At 37.1% G+C, this 15,255-nt stretch overlaps 2 protein-coding genes across 2 annotated transcripts in view; one reads left to right on the top strand and one right to left on the bottom strand.

The window, feature by feature from the left end:
• Positions 1 to 6,217: 6,217 nt before the first annotated feature.
• Positions 6,218 to 15,255, bottom strand: part of LOC111032635 (putative transcription factor SOX-15) — an 80,632-nt gene continuing 71,594 nt past the window's right edge. Inside the window, exons 3-4 of the mRNA XM_022313033.1 lie at positions 7,481 to 8,620; positions 6,218 to 7,390 (exon numbers count right to left, since the gene is read on the bottom strand). Of these exons, the coding sequence (XP_022168725.1) occupies positions 6,570 to 7,390; positions 7,481 to 8,620 (1,961 nt within the window). The 3' untranslated portion in view covers positions 6,218 to 6,569. The remainder of the gene's footprint in view (positions 7,391 to 7,480; positions 8,621 to 15,255) is intronic.
• LOC111032636 lies at positions 12,235 to 14,724 on the top strand. The gene is made up of 4 exons (XM_022313034.1): positions 12,235 to 12,602; positions 12,934 to 13,095; positions 13,189 to 13,225; positions 13,955 to 14,724. Exons 1-4 carry the CDS (start codon positions 12,235 to 12,237, stop codon positions 14,183 to 14,185), a joined length of 798 nt encoding a protein of 265 aa, XP_022168726.1. The 3' UTR covers positions 14,186 to 14,724.

Genomic DNA, 15,255 nt, shown 5'->3' with positions numbered 1-15,255 from the left:
TTAGTTAAAAAACTATTTTCTGAATTTGAAATGTTGAAAGTTTTTTTTTTTTTTATCAATAAAGGATTTTACTCTTTTCAGAGCATTTAAGACAATTATTATAATAATTCATGTTATTATTATGGGATAGAACGTTAAAATAATATAATAGATCGTTCTTTCCAGCGCCTTATACACGAAATAATATTAACTTGTAATAATTAATATAATATGAGCTAATAAATTAGGATTGGACGATAAGAAAGTAAAATATATGACATATTATTGTTGATCACGGCCCGATATTGTTTGAGAAACGATAATAATAATTAATAATTATATCGATTTAATCTCATACTTCCGTTGCGCGTCCCGTCCGTGCTCGTATATACTTTCCGTACGGCTTGGGGCGATTCGCCAGGAAACCAATACGGATTACAAATGCAAACCGCACGAATGCGTACAAAGAACGTGCAGCATAAAAATATGATTGGGTAGTTAACTTTATATTTTACCAAGTTTTGATTTATAGACCGTACACGGCGTACAGGTATCTGCGCAGCCTGCAGTTCACAAAACAATTGTATTTAGCTCTTTATCCGCCTTGAACTTATTAAAATATTCAGGATAACTTAACTTAAACTGGTTGAAAAAATGATCAACTTGTCCCCCAGCTTTGAGTCACGAGGTATAAAGAGGACCTCGAGGGGCTTCCATTCGGTAAAGCGAAACGAAATCGTATTCGTACGCACACACGCGGCAGTGACGAAGTAAGCCAAGCGCTTATTATTACGACCAGGGCTTTAAGAAAGTTAAGTAACAGTCAGTGTGTGCATATTATGCATCCGGTCGAAATGTACCTACCTGACGAAACATTCTACATGACCATAAAAATAACATTTTTGAAAAATAAAAAAATAACATAATAATACATTGCACTTATCATTAAAGATTATTAATCGGCAATTTAAAAGAGTGTAGCAAATATAAATATTTAATGAAAAATTTAAATAGATACATATTTAAGTTTTTTTTCTTTAAATATTCCTGTTTTAATTTGATATGTTTTAGTCGTTCCCGATTATTTTGAAAAGTACTGGGAATTTTGTACTTTTAATGCCCCATTAAGAACCAAGTAGATCCAATAATTTGCTACAAAATCTAATACTATTATAAGTTCATTATTTGATATTTATACCAGAAATGTAGTGCAAGTCCATAAAATCTTTTTTTTCGATATCACAGACGTAATAATTTAAAAGGTAAATTAATGTTTACATTTAAAGGTTATATTATATTATGTCAATAAAGTAATAATTTCAATACACCAAAAGCAACATTTTTGAATTAAATCTCAACTGTTCCACTTCCATTTAATTTCAATGGGTGAATAATATATCAAGTGGGTACCTAGTTAATATTTTGGTAAGTAATAGATACATGGAAACTAGGTATATATAATATAATATTCATTCCGAAGGGTTCATTTATTGAATACACCTACCTTTTTGACGGTTTCTTCAGTACAATTAAGATATTATATGGACATATGGTATTGAATTACATAGACAAGTAAGCACAGGTGTTTTTCATGTCAGAAAAAAAATACAAAAAGTGTATACGTTTTGAATGCTGCAATGGGGAGTTCTTTTTACATGGACATCATATATTTTACTCCTAACAATCACGAAGTAGGCAATTCAATAACCACAATTCTCTAAAATATTTTCTTAAGTTTTTCGAGTTATTACATTGTATTTAGGAGATTTCATCGATCCAGTTGTCTTACAGGTAGGTACCTACTTACTATTTCACACAACTTGTTTTAGATTATTTCACGATATGTTCTGTGTTTAGCTTAAATATTTTGTATTTCCCTTGTTCATACATTCATTTCATATCATACACAATGTTTAATAATCTGGAGCTGTAGGCTGTAAGCATGTTGCAGGATGGACGTCCAGTAAATGTATCGTATTAATTATATTGGAGTTAGTGAAAACTGAGAAGTCGAGAAGTAAACATCTTCCAAGGTTAATTATAATAAATTATAATTCAACATGGGTATACCTATTAGATTTTTAATATTTTATTTGATTCTCAAACTCTCATACTTAATATGTTTTAAAACTTGTTTTATGTCGTTTATATTCAATTTAATATAAAACTGTAGTTAAAATCAAAACTTAATTGAATATAATATATATAAACAAAACCAAACATATAATGAACTATGGTAATATTAATGTGTATAGGTTCAATAGACAGTTTATGGACTTTTAGTACCTACTTATTCATTAAATATAGGTATAATTATCAGTTCTACTTTTGGGTTCCTACGTTATTTATTTTATTATTCCTGTTTTATATTGAACTTACACAAATACGAGTTATATGAATTGATATGACCAAATATGAATACGGGAAAACAATGTTGGACGGTCAACTTTTACAAATTGACAAATCAAATCCTCGTTAAACGAAGTATAACAATTATACATAAACCCGAATATTATTATTTAACTATTACATTTTAACATATTATCTGAATAACGTAACTTCAACAATGTCATCGGTGCCGTATCGTATTGACTTAATACGTACTAAGAGGACGTCAGTGCACTATTTTTGTTTTTTTTTTTATTTCCAACCGTTGAGCGTGGCTAACAAATGTGCGTTCAGCAAATCTTGAATCTTATAGTGAAGTCTGTAGAGTTATAGAGGGAGAATGAAAAGCTATAATTCCCGCTATACCACCAAGTCTTAGTGCTGTTAGCTTAAGTATTATATTACAGCGAATTCACCGTTTATCAAACTTAAGGTCAAAAATATTATTGATGGTTGTTCGATGTCTCTTTTTTGGTAGGTACTTACTTCATTTATTCGCGAGAGTTTTCTAATTGTTTAATATTTTTATACTATACATATTATACTTATAACTTGAGTCCTTGTTGAGCTTAAAGCATGTTTAAGACAACTGCTCTTAATGAATAAAATAACAAAATAAAAAAAGGTTGAATCTTCATTAGTATTTATGCTATATTATATATGCATTATTTTATTCTGTAATTTATAATATCAATAATATTATAAAATAAGAACTTACGTACATCAGTATTATTTTCTTATACAAATAATGTGTACAGCACTCATATATTACGTTATATCATACGCGGCACACACCCAACCCGGCTCAATGTCTGAACGCGGATAGTTAATTTTTTTGTCTTTCCTATCGCCTCGTTCTCATTGTCGTTTCGACGATGGCTTATAATAACAACCAATAAGTAATATAATAATAATAACTAATAATGTTTTACGATTATCATCGCGGGTCCGACACCGTATAATAATATTAACAACGCACCAACGACAGCATATACAACATCGCGCTCGTCGTATTATAATAATAAAATTATTATTATTATTATTAGGCATGATGTGATTGGGGCAGAAATGTCTGGTCATAATGTTCGTGTGTGGTATACACGATGGACTTCCAGATATCGAAAACGGATGTATGTGCGTATATATATTTAGTTTAATGTTTAAACGATCATTTATTATATTAATACGATCTTATCGCGTGTTGCGCGGGCCAAGATTATTAGCCGGTCCCGCCGAGGTGGATTGATCTCTCTCTCTCTCTCTCTCTCTCTCCCTATATATATTTATCTTTCTCTCACTCATCACGTTATTATTATGACTATATGTGTACCTCTCTGTCTCACTCTCTTGGTTCCACGATATCAGGTGTTGTGGGCGGCGACGATGCGGGGACGAGAATGGTGTTGGACGGAATATAGGTACATGAGAAAAAAAAATCATAACATCCAAGTCACCGGAAACGTATTTCGTTATAAATCAAAAACGGACTCGAAAGCGATAAGCGCGATTGTAAAGGCCGACGTTACACTGTTACTTATGAAATCGTATTCGTATACAATATACATAGGTAGTTAAGAAGTTATGTTCGTTACCTCGGCGATGTTCGAGTATTATTTTATGGGTACCTACGTTATGAATATTTGCAACCCTGTGGCTATACATAAGCGCCAGCGAAATAAAAGTACATAACATTTCCTCCAAAATTAGTTGGACACGAGTGCCAATATAGAATTATATCTAAAACGAGTATTATATTATACTATGATATAAATACATGGCAAAGATAAATAATTTGCACTAGAAATAAATACTAATATTTTGAATGTTTCAAAATATTCAAAATCGTCTAAATTGAGAATATTCAAATAAACGTCTAAATAGTTACACATTTATTTAGTATTTTTATAACATATTTTTCTTGAATTAATTGAAAAATCAGAGCCAATTATTCCCCGAATAAGAGTTTTTTCTCTTTCAAAAACTATACACTCGTATTTTAATACCAAGTACACAAAATTGACATCAGCTGAAATCAAATCTAACATAATATGCGGGTGTGATAGCTTCATTGAGTTGCTCATAAACATTGTGTAATTTTTTTTTTTTATTGATTTAAAGCCTGGCAGATTTGGCCGTTGGTTGTTTGTGGGGGAAACGGTCGGTTTGAAACACGTACTGCATGTGTGGCAAGGATTTCGTTGCTAAAAATTTCAGGTGGTCACCCATCCGGGAACTTTAAACGACGACCGTTGTGTACACTCTGAGTACAGCGCTAGACTGAATTTAGACATCACGCCAGACCGAGTCACAAACATTGTGTTTATACATTTTAATGTATAGCGTGTAAGAATTCGGTTGCATCACGAGTGAAACAGTGATTTTTGGCATAATTTTGATAAAAAAAAAAATCAAAACACACAGAAGGCGCATGCACATGTGCAACATTTTTTTGGTTAAGTTATTATTGGCCCGTGGGTCGGGGCGGTGCAAGTTGTAGCCGCATAGTCACTGGCCGGTCGACTGGCCGGGAAAATTCATTGTTCAATTTAAGTAAATAAAATGTTTCTGAATAAATCGTTTACTTTTTAGTTTAACAATTTATTGTAAGATAATATTATTATTTATTAGATACCTATTATTATTCATTATTATTATTATTATTATTATTAGTTCTATGATTGTATGTGGACATATGGACGACAAACAAAGAAACATTAATTGATTTAAAAATGTCTTGCATATGAATAAATTATAATCGAATATGTGAAAATAAAACACTATTTTAAAGGTATTTTAAGGGCATTAACTAGTTGGTTAATTTTCTAATCAACTTATAAACGATAAAAGTTCAATACAATTTGTTTATTGTAATTTAGGTATTAGAAAGAACGCAATCGTCCTAATACTAATTATTATTTAAAAAAAAGTAGATTCTTTTTTGACTTATCGATTTTAATATTTTCTCTTGACTTAACTCGAGTTAATTATACTCATTAACCTGCTCGTCTTTGATGTCATTTAAACACTGTACAGCGCACACAAGAGTATAAGACTCACATTACAGATAGTACACCTGCAATAATTGAACTGTTAAAGGAGAAGGTATATGACGACCCGACAACAATAATATAATGTGTAACAACTAATAATTAAATGTTTCAATATTGTGCGGTTTTAATGTATAATTAATAATTAAGTACTACAAAATTCAATATAAAAAAAAAATACACATATCATACATAATACACTGAATAACGGAATAAAATATAATTACAACACATGCGAATATAACGTACACACATAATTCTAGTTTACTATGTATAGCCAATAATACGAGCATGGTAAGAACGATGTACAAAAATAATATAATTGTATTATTTATACAACCGAAAATTGTTATTATATATAAATGTACAGAAATGAGTTATACAGAAAAATAAATAATTATATATATATATATATCGATATATTTTATCGTGACACGATTCCTATAACTTATTATACAACGTATGTATCAAAATATTTGTTGTTCGATTATAGGAAGACTGCGGTTGAAAATCGGAATTTAAAATTAAACCCTTTCTTAAAGTTTTACATAATATGTACAATACTATAATAATAATAGTCTATAAATTATATATTTAATCACAAAACTATATATTTAATGCATATTTTAACAAACCCTGTAATAATAATTAATAGTAATAATAATGCCTTAAAGCTAATAACTAATAAGTAATAATATGATATATAAAGTTTATGATAACACGTTTTTTGTTGCCTTCGGCAAAACGTATACTCCTCTTACGCAATGATAAAAATAAAATATTGTAAACAGATAAATAATAATAATAATAATAATAATAATATTAATAATCATACAAAAAACAGAGTCGCCCAAGATAAAGCGAATAATCACAGAACCCATGTGGTTTTCGAATATTATGTTCATGTACAAAAATCATTATACATTAGTAGACGTGTTATCACACATATTGTTGTGCACATCCTCTCGCGCGATGCAGGCGTGTAATAAATAAAATAATAATAGTAATCATAGAAAATCAAAGTAAAAAAATCGCAACGAGAAGAACGCATACATCGTGTAAAGTTTGATTTCGAGCGCGTTTTCGAAGAGCGGACCGAAACGTTTTCTCGTTTTCGTTTTCCGTTACGCCCGCCAATCAGATCATCAGACGACTTCAACTGCTGTAGCAAGTCTTCCGGACGTCCGCGAGTATGACGCTGAACTCCTCGTCCGGTTTGCCACCACCTCCAGCGGCCAACACTTGTCCCGCAGCGGCGGCCGCTGCTGCGGCCACGCTCTGCATATTGGCCGTGGCCGGGACGTTCTGCACGTCGGGGTAGTGTTGGGGCGGTAGGCCGTCCAGCGTGGCGTAACCGCCGAACTCGCTTTTTATACCGCAGTTGTTGAGCAGATACGACGGACCGTGGTGCTGTTGGTGGTGATGGTGGGCGTCCTGGTGAACGACGTGTTGCACCACTGCCGGCGCGTAGTAAGAGCTGTACTGTTGCTGCTGCTGCTGCTGCTGCTGCTGCTGCTGTTGCTGTTGCTGCTGCTGCTGCTGCTGTTGCTGCAGATGGTGGTGGTGGTGTTGTTGTTGGTGGTGCGATTGTTGTATGCCGGCAAACATGTGTTGCTGTTGCTGCTGCTGCTGCTGCTGCTGTTGCTGATAGTTGTGATTGTTGTCTGGCTGTTGGGCCATGTACTTCAAGTACCGGTCAAGTTCGGAGCCGGCTCCGGTGGACGACGAAGCGTCCACCGCGATGTCGGACTGCTGAGATCTGGGCCGCTGAAGGTTGGCCAACAGCATTTCCGACGGCGATTGGTGATGGTCGAAGCTCATCTCGATGATTTCACCGCCAACCCCTCTGCCCGTGCCGCCACCGCCTCCGTGGTATTCGTTGCCCGTCGACGGTTGCCTGTGCTGTTGCAAGCCCTGCAAGTTTTGGTGGTGGTCTTCTTGCTGCTGCTGTTGCTGCTGCAGTATGCTTCCGGCGGCTGTAAAACAAAATAAGAGAAATATAAAAAAAACTGATGAGTACAGTCGGTGGCATTTCTGGCACACTTCAGACTCTGCACTGCACTTACCGTGGTATCCATCAGATGGAGGTCTGCCGGCTGCGATGGTCGCGGCCGACGAGAGGCCGCTCGTGTAAACGGCGGTACCGGCGGCGTGAATTCCGCTGGTTGAATAAAACGGCCTGTTAGCGTAATGCGGCTGCTGCTGCTGCTGTTGCTGTTGCTGTTGTTGCTGTTGTTGGTGTTGTGAGTTGGGTCCCAGAACCTGCTGGTCTTGGGATGTGGCAATCGGAGGGTAAAACGTACCGGTCACGATGTTGTTGTGCTCGTAAGCCAACCGCTGATTGGTGCACATCATCACCATGCCCTTGGCCACGCCCATGGCCGCAATCGAACCGGGAGCCGGTTGATAAGACGACGTCTGAATGTTATTGTTGTTGAATTGTCGGTGGTGGTTGTTGTTTAGCTGTTTTTGTCCACCGCCGTAATAGCCGCCAAAGTCGTCGAGTTCGTACTTGACGACATCGGCCCGGTGATACGGATGGTGCAAGTGTTGGTGGCCGTGGTGTTGATGGTGGTGCGAGTGGTGGTGAGGGTCCTTGCCTGCGCCTGTGGCCGGTTCCATGGGCGACAGCTCGGGCGTGGGAAGCGTGGGCGTCTTGCTGGCCGACCGCTGATGCAGCAGTCCACCGTCTGGGACCTGTCCGCCAACACTGCCAGTCTCGTCGCTGGCCGAGGCCTGGCCGGTGGGTTTTTCCGGATCGGGACTGCACGTGGGCGAAGACTCGGGAGTGATGACCTCGGACACGCGGACAGGCGAGTACGGGCTCTCGCTGTTCGGGTAGTACGGCGACGTGGTCTTGGACGGGCTGTACGGCTGGTACGCGTACGGCTGCTGCTGGTGGATGGCCGGCGACGAGTACGACGACGAGCTCTGGTACGGCGAGCTGGACGGGTACTGGACCAGCTTGACTTGGCCCGCCGAGTTTGGGCGCCGGGACGTGGGCGAGTGGCCGGATCCACCCTGGGCCACCGCGGCCGACACACCGACCACGGAAGTCGGCGAGCCCGCCCGCTGCTTGTTGTGCTTCCTGCGCCTGGGCCTGTACTTGTAGTTGGGGTGTTCTTGCATGTGGATCACCCGCAGCCGTTCAGCTTCCTCCACGTACGGCCGACGGTCTTGTGGCGTCAGACTTCGCCATTTTTTTCCTGAAACAATCGTCAAGTCACGTTATAGAGATCGTTTATTTCCAAACCGTAAAATAATTTATTGATTTTAAATGGGGAGTGAGTGGGTCAAAGTCAGAACCACGTCCTCTGTCCTATCGGTTTTTTATTTAACCGTCAACTGCGGGTCAACGTAAACTGATGCGGAAGTAATGAGATTGGTATATAAAATATAATACATTAATACGAATGCGAGTGTAATAGAATTCTTAAATTAAAAATGTTGTGGTTTTTTTGTGCGTTTACGCCTGCGAATTTTTACAATGTGGTTTTGCATTTGTATCGAAGGCGTAGACGACAGTGGCTAGTATAATATTATATTAGAACACAGTATATTAATTATGTGAATTTTGATTTCCTGCATAACGTTTGTGTATGAAAATCGGTGTGTGGGGGGGGGGGGGTGTTCCTCCGGAGGTTTATGTTTTAGGTACTCAGTGGAAAACGACCGTGGATAACACAGCGGATTCATACAATAATAATATTATATAATGGAACTGTGGTATCTGACATGCGCAGCTCGCACACACCCATAGACCGATTAATTTATGCGGCTGACATCGATGGTACAGGGGAAAATTCACAAAAATTACTCGTTTATACACTTGCGTCTAAAGGGAAATAAGTGTCTCGGTGTCCAGCTAAATATAAATACGATGGGAACAAATATTTATAAATATGGATTAAAAACCACGTGGGTAACACATATTGTATTATTATATTTTGGCTATCATTGCGTTTCATCGGATACGATTTTGACAAATTGGCCGTTCGATCGTGAAAGATATTATTTTACCACTCCGAACGTATGTTTTCTATAGCAATGTGCAGCAGACGGCAACCTACAAGCCCGCCGTAAGGCTTCGCGAGTTCTATTAACGCATATTATATTATACGCAGACGTTCCGATCATAGAAAAATGTACTTATGCTATTACACGGACGTTATTTTTGACAAATATTCTTAGAAAGTCAGGATATTATAAGGCTCGTTTTTTTTTTTTTTAGGAGTGCGCTTAGCACCCCAATTCCACCCACCATCCCCCTTTATGGGGCACTGGCCGCGACTGCAGCTGTCATTAGTAAACCGATCGAAAATGATGGGAGAAAACTCCGTCTCGAATAAATCTCAAAGGTCATTGTGATAATCGTCTAATCGGATAAATCAGATCCGTAGCGGCGGCGGCGGCGGCGGTATTAGACTGATGGATAGCTGTTATATGGAGTGATGCTGCTGCTGGTTTGGATGATATTAAAATATTATTGTTACGACCAAGACGGGTAGTCCGGGCCAGGCGCACCACTCGTTTATTATTATTATCATTGTGGCCACCTCCACCTTAATCGACTGCCGATCGTAAAACTGAAACCAGAAGCACCGGACGGATTACCTAGGTATATATCATTATCGTCGGTGATATCTATCGCCGTCCCACCGCGGCCGGTCTGCGGCAGTCTCCGTTTACCATAATAAAATAATAACAACAATGTATAATACGATTAGGTATCGTGTGCGACCGCGGCTGTCACGAGCGAGTGTGAAGAGCGACAAAAACGGGAACACTCGGCCGAGGGGATCGGTTTAAGCGTTATGGGTATTAAATGTACATCGTATACATCACATTATTATATAATAATATCATGCGCGAGGAGCGTATAATAATAATAATATATTCGTTGCACCACGACGAGGTACACGCTGCAGTCTCCGGTGGCGTGTGGGCCTCGGAGGAGCTATATAACTGCAGTGCGTCTACACGGTGTGTATCCCGTGACGTCGTCTCGCACCATCGTCATGATGCAAGACGATTTCGTGGGCGTCCCGATTGAAAGGCGCCTGCAGGTGACGTTTATTTTTCAAAAAAATTTCAAATAAAATGTATTCCTTCTGTATATAAGCGAAACGCGTTATTCGAAATACAAGTGCAATTTTATAGAAAATGTGTTACAATAACTATACCGTGGAATACGAATTCTTTTGTGCGCAAATTAGGTATAATTATGGAATTATAGGTAGGTACTGCGGTATTGCATTACGCCGAATTGTGAAAATGTATTTTTCTTCGCAGGAAGTTAACAATTTTTTTTAAATACATATTTGACAGGAAATTGCTTTGATTATTTCTTCATGCGTTCCCATAAATCTTTAAATATGATTTTGAAAAATGCACAAGTGTGTACTTAACACTTGTGTGCACTTAACCATCTATATTATTATGATTTATGAGACGGAAAGATCTGTATAATGTACTGCTGCTGCTGCTGCTGCCTTAACACTTGTGTGCACTTAACCATCTATATTATTATGATTTATGAGACGGAAAGATCTGTATAATGTACACGTTACTTAGGTTTAACGCTAGTTAAACTGAAACACTAGTAAAAAATAAAACGGTGCAATTAAATTATGAATTTAGAATAATTAACAATAAGATAAAACGTATACAACAATTAATTAAAGTATATTCTGACCGACCGATTTGTATATCACATTATTATAATAGCTACGATGAAGCATCTACCATGTAGAACGCCTCGTGAAAAATAATTCACCTAGAAACGATAATCGAGATTTCAATAAATAATCCTATCGGCGTTTAATTGCTTTTCGTTTTTTTTTTTTTTTTTAATGCCGCAAAGAGATTATAAAATAAAAACCTTAATAAAAAAAAGACCACGGGGGACCGATCCCTTATGGACTCGCGCCGCTTTCATCGCCGCGCATGACGAGTGTTAAACCGCCGAATGAGCCTCCTGATAATTATCACAAACGGTAACTGACAAAGATTCCGAAATGAGTTTTCATTTTTTTCTTTCTATAGATAGATCCATAATAATTATCGACTATCTGCACAGCTTAATCAAAATCGTATTCAGTGTGTATTGTAAGTTTTCAAATTCAACGAATTATATAATGCACGGAGAGTTCATCGAAATAGTTGTCCCCGGGACACGTGAATTCAAATAAAATATACGAACGTGTTGACGTGTCGTGAGTATATAATGCATATGATATGAATTACCTATATGTTTTTTAGAAAACTCAAATGTAAATCCAATGACACAAATATTTATATACAAATAGAATATACATATATAATGATATATTATGCATATTGTATAATGTTTGTGCATAAAAAACTAGTACTTCCTACGTATTTATCATTCACGTAACGCGCGTACATTATTATGAAAAAAAAAAAAAACGGGGAAACCAACGGAAGAAAACGAACGCGATGTAGAGCACGCTGTGGACAAACACACAATATTGTAATAAATATATACGTAGTTTGTTTAGCCACAATAATCTAGGATTTTACATTATATATAGTCCACAATGATTTGAAACCTGTTTCATTCTAATAAACAGAAGTTGTTAGTGACTTAGTGTACGTCACGTATATTATTATTAAGGTGCAGCCGCCAAAAGTGTTACCCATGCCTGCGCCGCACACACACTTTGGACCGTTTGCCCGACAACAGACAACCATACAATACTACCAAATCTTGTTTATAAACAATATTGATAACAACACAATAACAATCAAACCTTCAGCTATGATGAAGCCAGAAGACAAAAGCAATAGCGAACAAAATATGATCGCCGTCGGAATAAAAGACACGGATTTGGTGCCGATCGTGTGGCAAGTGAGTCACATGGCCGGGTACGCGTTGACGAGCGTGGTGGGCTTGGCCAGCAGTATCATGTTCTACCTGGCCGTGGTACAGTCGGGCAACCGCTGTTACCTGTACAACTCGGCTATTACCGTGCAGGACTTGTCCAGGGAAAAGAACCAGACGATCCTGTCCGACGAGCAGGTCTGGTACCGGAACGACAACTGTTACGACACGTTCTCGTTCTCGTTAAAGGTGGGCATCAGCTCGGTCGTGTGGATGAGCATGTTCCTGGTGTTCGGCCGCGGTGGATCTTCAGTCTCAGAGTTCGATCACAGCAAATACTTCAGGTTCGTGGTCATTGTTTTACTCTTTTGAAAACTCAAAAACTCTTTTGAGCGGGCTACTAGATTATCAAGGTCGGATATAGGTGAAATCAGGATTCAATATATGAGTTGGAGATTGTTACCGTGGAGTTGGTTTGAAATGCAGTTGCAATTGAATGTCAGACTCTTGAACGAGAGGCGTATTGATAGACGTAAGCCCCCCCCCCCCAAGGAATATCCATAAAAATTATGCAGACATAGGAATATCTCTTATTCGTGGACAGAATGTCCCCGCTTGCAACAATATTGTGGAACTCGTCCGTAGTTTTGTTATTTTCTTTCCTATCATATACAGTGACATGGTCGGACAGTGGCAAGTGGTCTTCTTCGCCAGTTGTTTCAATTTTTGGTATTTCATACGTTCGATCATGATAGCTGCACAGTTTACCAACGGCTATCTATTATTTGTCGCCACCCTATTACACCTACCGGTAGACAACTACATTTACACTCGATTGTAAGTATATAGGATCAAAATTAACCTCCACCCCTGCTGTGTCAGCGAATGCACTATCGATTTGAATATTTGATATTAGGTATTTTGTTTCAGTGAAAAATATGAGAAACCGTACTACATCAGAACCATAGTAAGTATTGAAGGTCTAAATGAGGTCCGACAATTTTAAATAGTGCAGATAGTTTTAACTTACAACCCATAGATATTAGGCTATAGAATACAATTGTGCTGTAATTTGGCGGCTAGAGATTTAAGTTTTTACTTATAAGGAAAAATCTCGGCTCACCCTGGTACCAATTTAAAATTCCCGGGTCGGTATCAATATATTTTTCAAGACCCAGATTTTTTGTCTACCTAAAAGGTCCATTAATATACATAATATTTTAAGCAATTAATTTGTATGTTTTACGTTATGAACCTCAGAAAAATGTAAGAACCTACTACATATTATGGACGATCAGAAATTGTGGCTATTTTGAATAATAAATGATAATAAATTAAAGATTATAAACTTAACGAAAAATAATACAAACATATTAAATAATTGAATGGGAATATTAAGATGATTGTCATCGCATTATTTGTTTCTCTTCTGGCCCACGCGCAACGTAACAAGACATGAAGACAATTTATCAAAAAAAATTCTGCTTCGTGTGTTTTGTCTATGTTGCAAGTTGGTCAGAGAGAGAAAATAAACAGTGTATGCGATGTAGTAAATAATATTATCAATGTAATATTAACTTGGTAAAAATTACACATTTTTATGTAGGTACTGTGATACAAATTAAAATAAAAAGCCCTTCAGCATGTTGTCGAATAATAGAGTCCGGCCGACTAAAACTAAAAATTTTCGTTACAGGTATTATTGTGGTGTCAGAGTTGTTTGTGTACGTTAAATTTTCTATTGACTATTTTTCGTTGTGCTATGGGTGTGGACTTTGAGGTGAATTTCAACGATGACGATGGCGACAACGACGACAACGACGAGCCGGTCGCCGGTCCTTCAAATCAAACGAAAATAAAAAGTATGCAGCCTATGGTCTTGTACGATGACATCACGTTAGATTATGTCGGGGTGCCAACACCGTGAATAAAGTCTGAATCCAAAATGTTCGCAGAATTGATAAAAATAATAATTTAGTATTCGATTGGTGTCGAAACGATACTTTAAGACGTTTTTTTTCTTCAGATATATCATAATAATAGTATAATAAAATATATGTATTTATTATTTATTCACATTCTCCAGCGGTAACATAATAATATATTGTAGTGACTATATAATTCAAAACGATCGTGAAAAAAATCATTCCAACATTTTCTCTTTATTTTGGGTTTATATACAGTTGAGTAGAAACATGGTCATATTACACACTTATCCGATACTTTTTTAAAGATTTATTTTTCATTAAAAAAAAATACATATAGGTAGATCTCAATAATGCTGAAGACACTGATTTAGTCAGACGAATAACGTGTCAATTGCACAGATACATTAGATTAGAAAAAGGACAAATAAAATAAAAATCGTACGTATTATCTATCCAATACATACCAGAATCAAAAAAATTAGATAACCAGGGACTAGAAAATAACTGCAACATAAATAATTATAATGATTTTTACGTACAACCACAGTTCATTTCTTATATAATTGTAAAAATTAATTTATTTTAATAAAATAATATTTTTAATTAATGAAAATATAAATAGCAGACATTTTTTTTTAGTCTCTTTGCCTATTAGGTATATTTTAATAAATTGCGATGTCAAACATCACAGTGACATAGTGTAACGAGGACTTTAGTGCGGTTATTCGTCACATCGATAGTGATGGTGGAAAATAGACAGCAATAACGGGCGAAATGGGCAGAACGAAATGCGAAAACGAATATAATGAAATATACCGTTTCCACGTTACGAATTTCTGTGGGTCGTCGAGTGTGGGTACATTTTTTTGTTTCGGTAACACGAAAAAAATAAAACTATTGCGGCGGTTTCGGTCGTCGCTGTAAATTAGTAGTAAAAGAAGACGAGAGGGAAAAAAATATCAAATAAAAGGAACAAGCCGGTCACAGGTCACTAACGGGGTTAGACGAGCGTTGTGGGTGTCGGTCGGGCGGCGGCGGCGTTATAATATTATGCTACAGTGATGATCGA

This window comes from Myzus persicae, unplaced genomic scaffold (genome assembly GCF_001856785.1).
Source record: "Myzus persicae strain clone G006 unplaced genomic scaffold, MPER_G0061.0, whole genome shotgun sequence".
In the NCBI taxonomy this organism is placed as follows: domain Eukaryota; kingdom Metazoa; phylum Arthropoda; class Insecta; order Hemiptera; family Aphididae; genus Myzus; species Myzus persicae.
This window is presented reverse-complemented; position numbering and strand designations above follow the sequence as displayed.

Bases quoted from the DNA above. Each gene is read 5' to 3' on its own strand.
- LOC111032636 (XM_022313034.1), top strand. From the start codon at position 12,235: ATGATCGCCGTCGGAATAAAAGACACGGATTTGGTGCCGATCGTGTGG. The intron at 12,603-12,933 runs GTTCGTGGTCAT...TATCATATACAG, and splicing joins GATCACAGCAAATACTTCAG to TGACATGGTCGGACAGTGGC. The intron at 13,226-13,954 runs GTAAGTATTGAA...TTTTCGTTACAG, and splicing joins CGTACTACATCAGAACCATA to GTATTATTGTGGTGTCAGAG.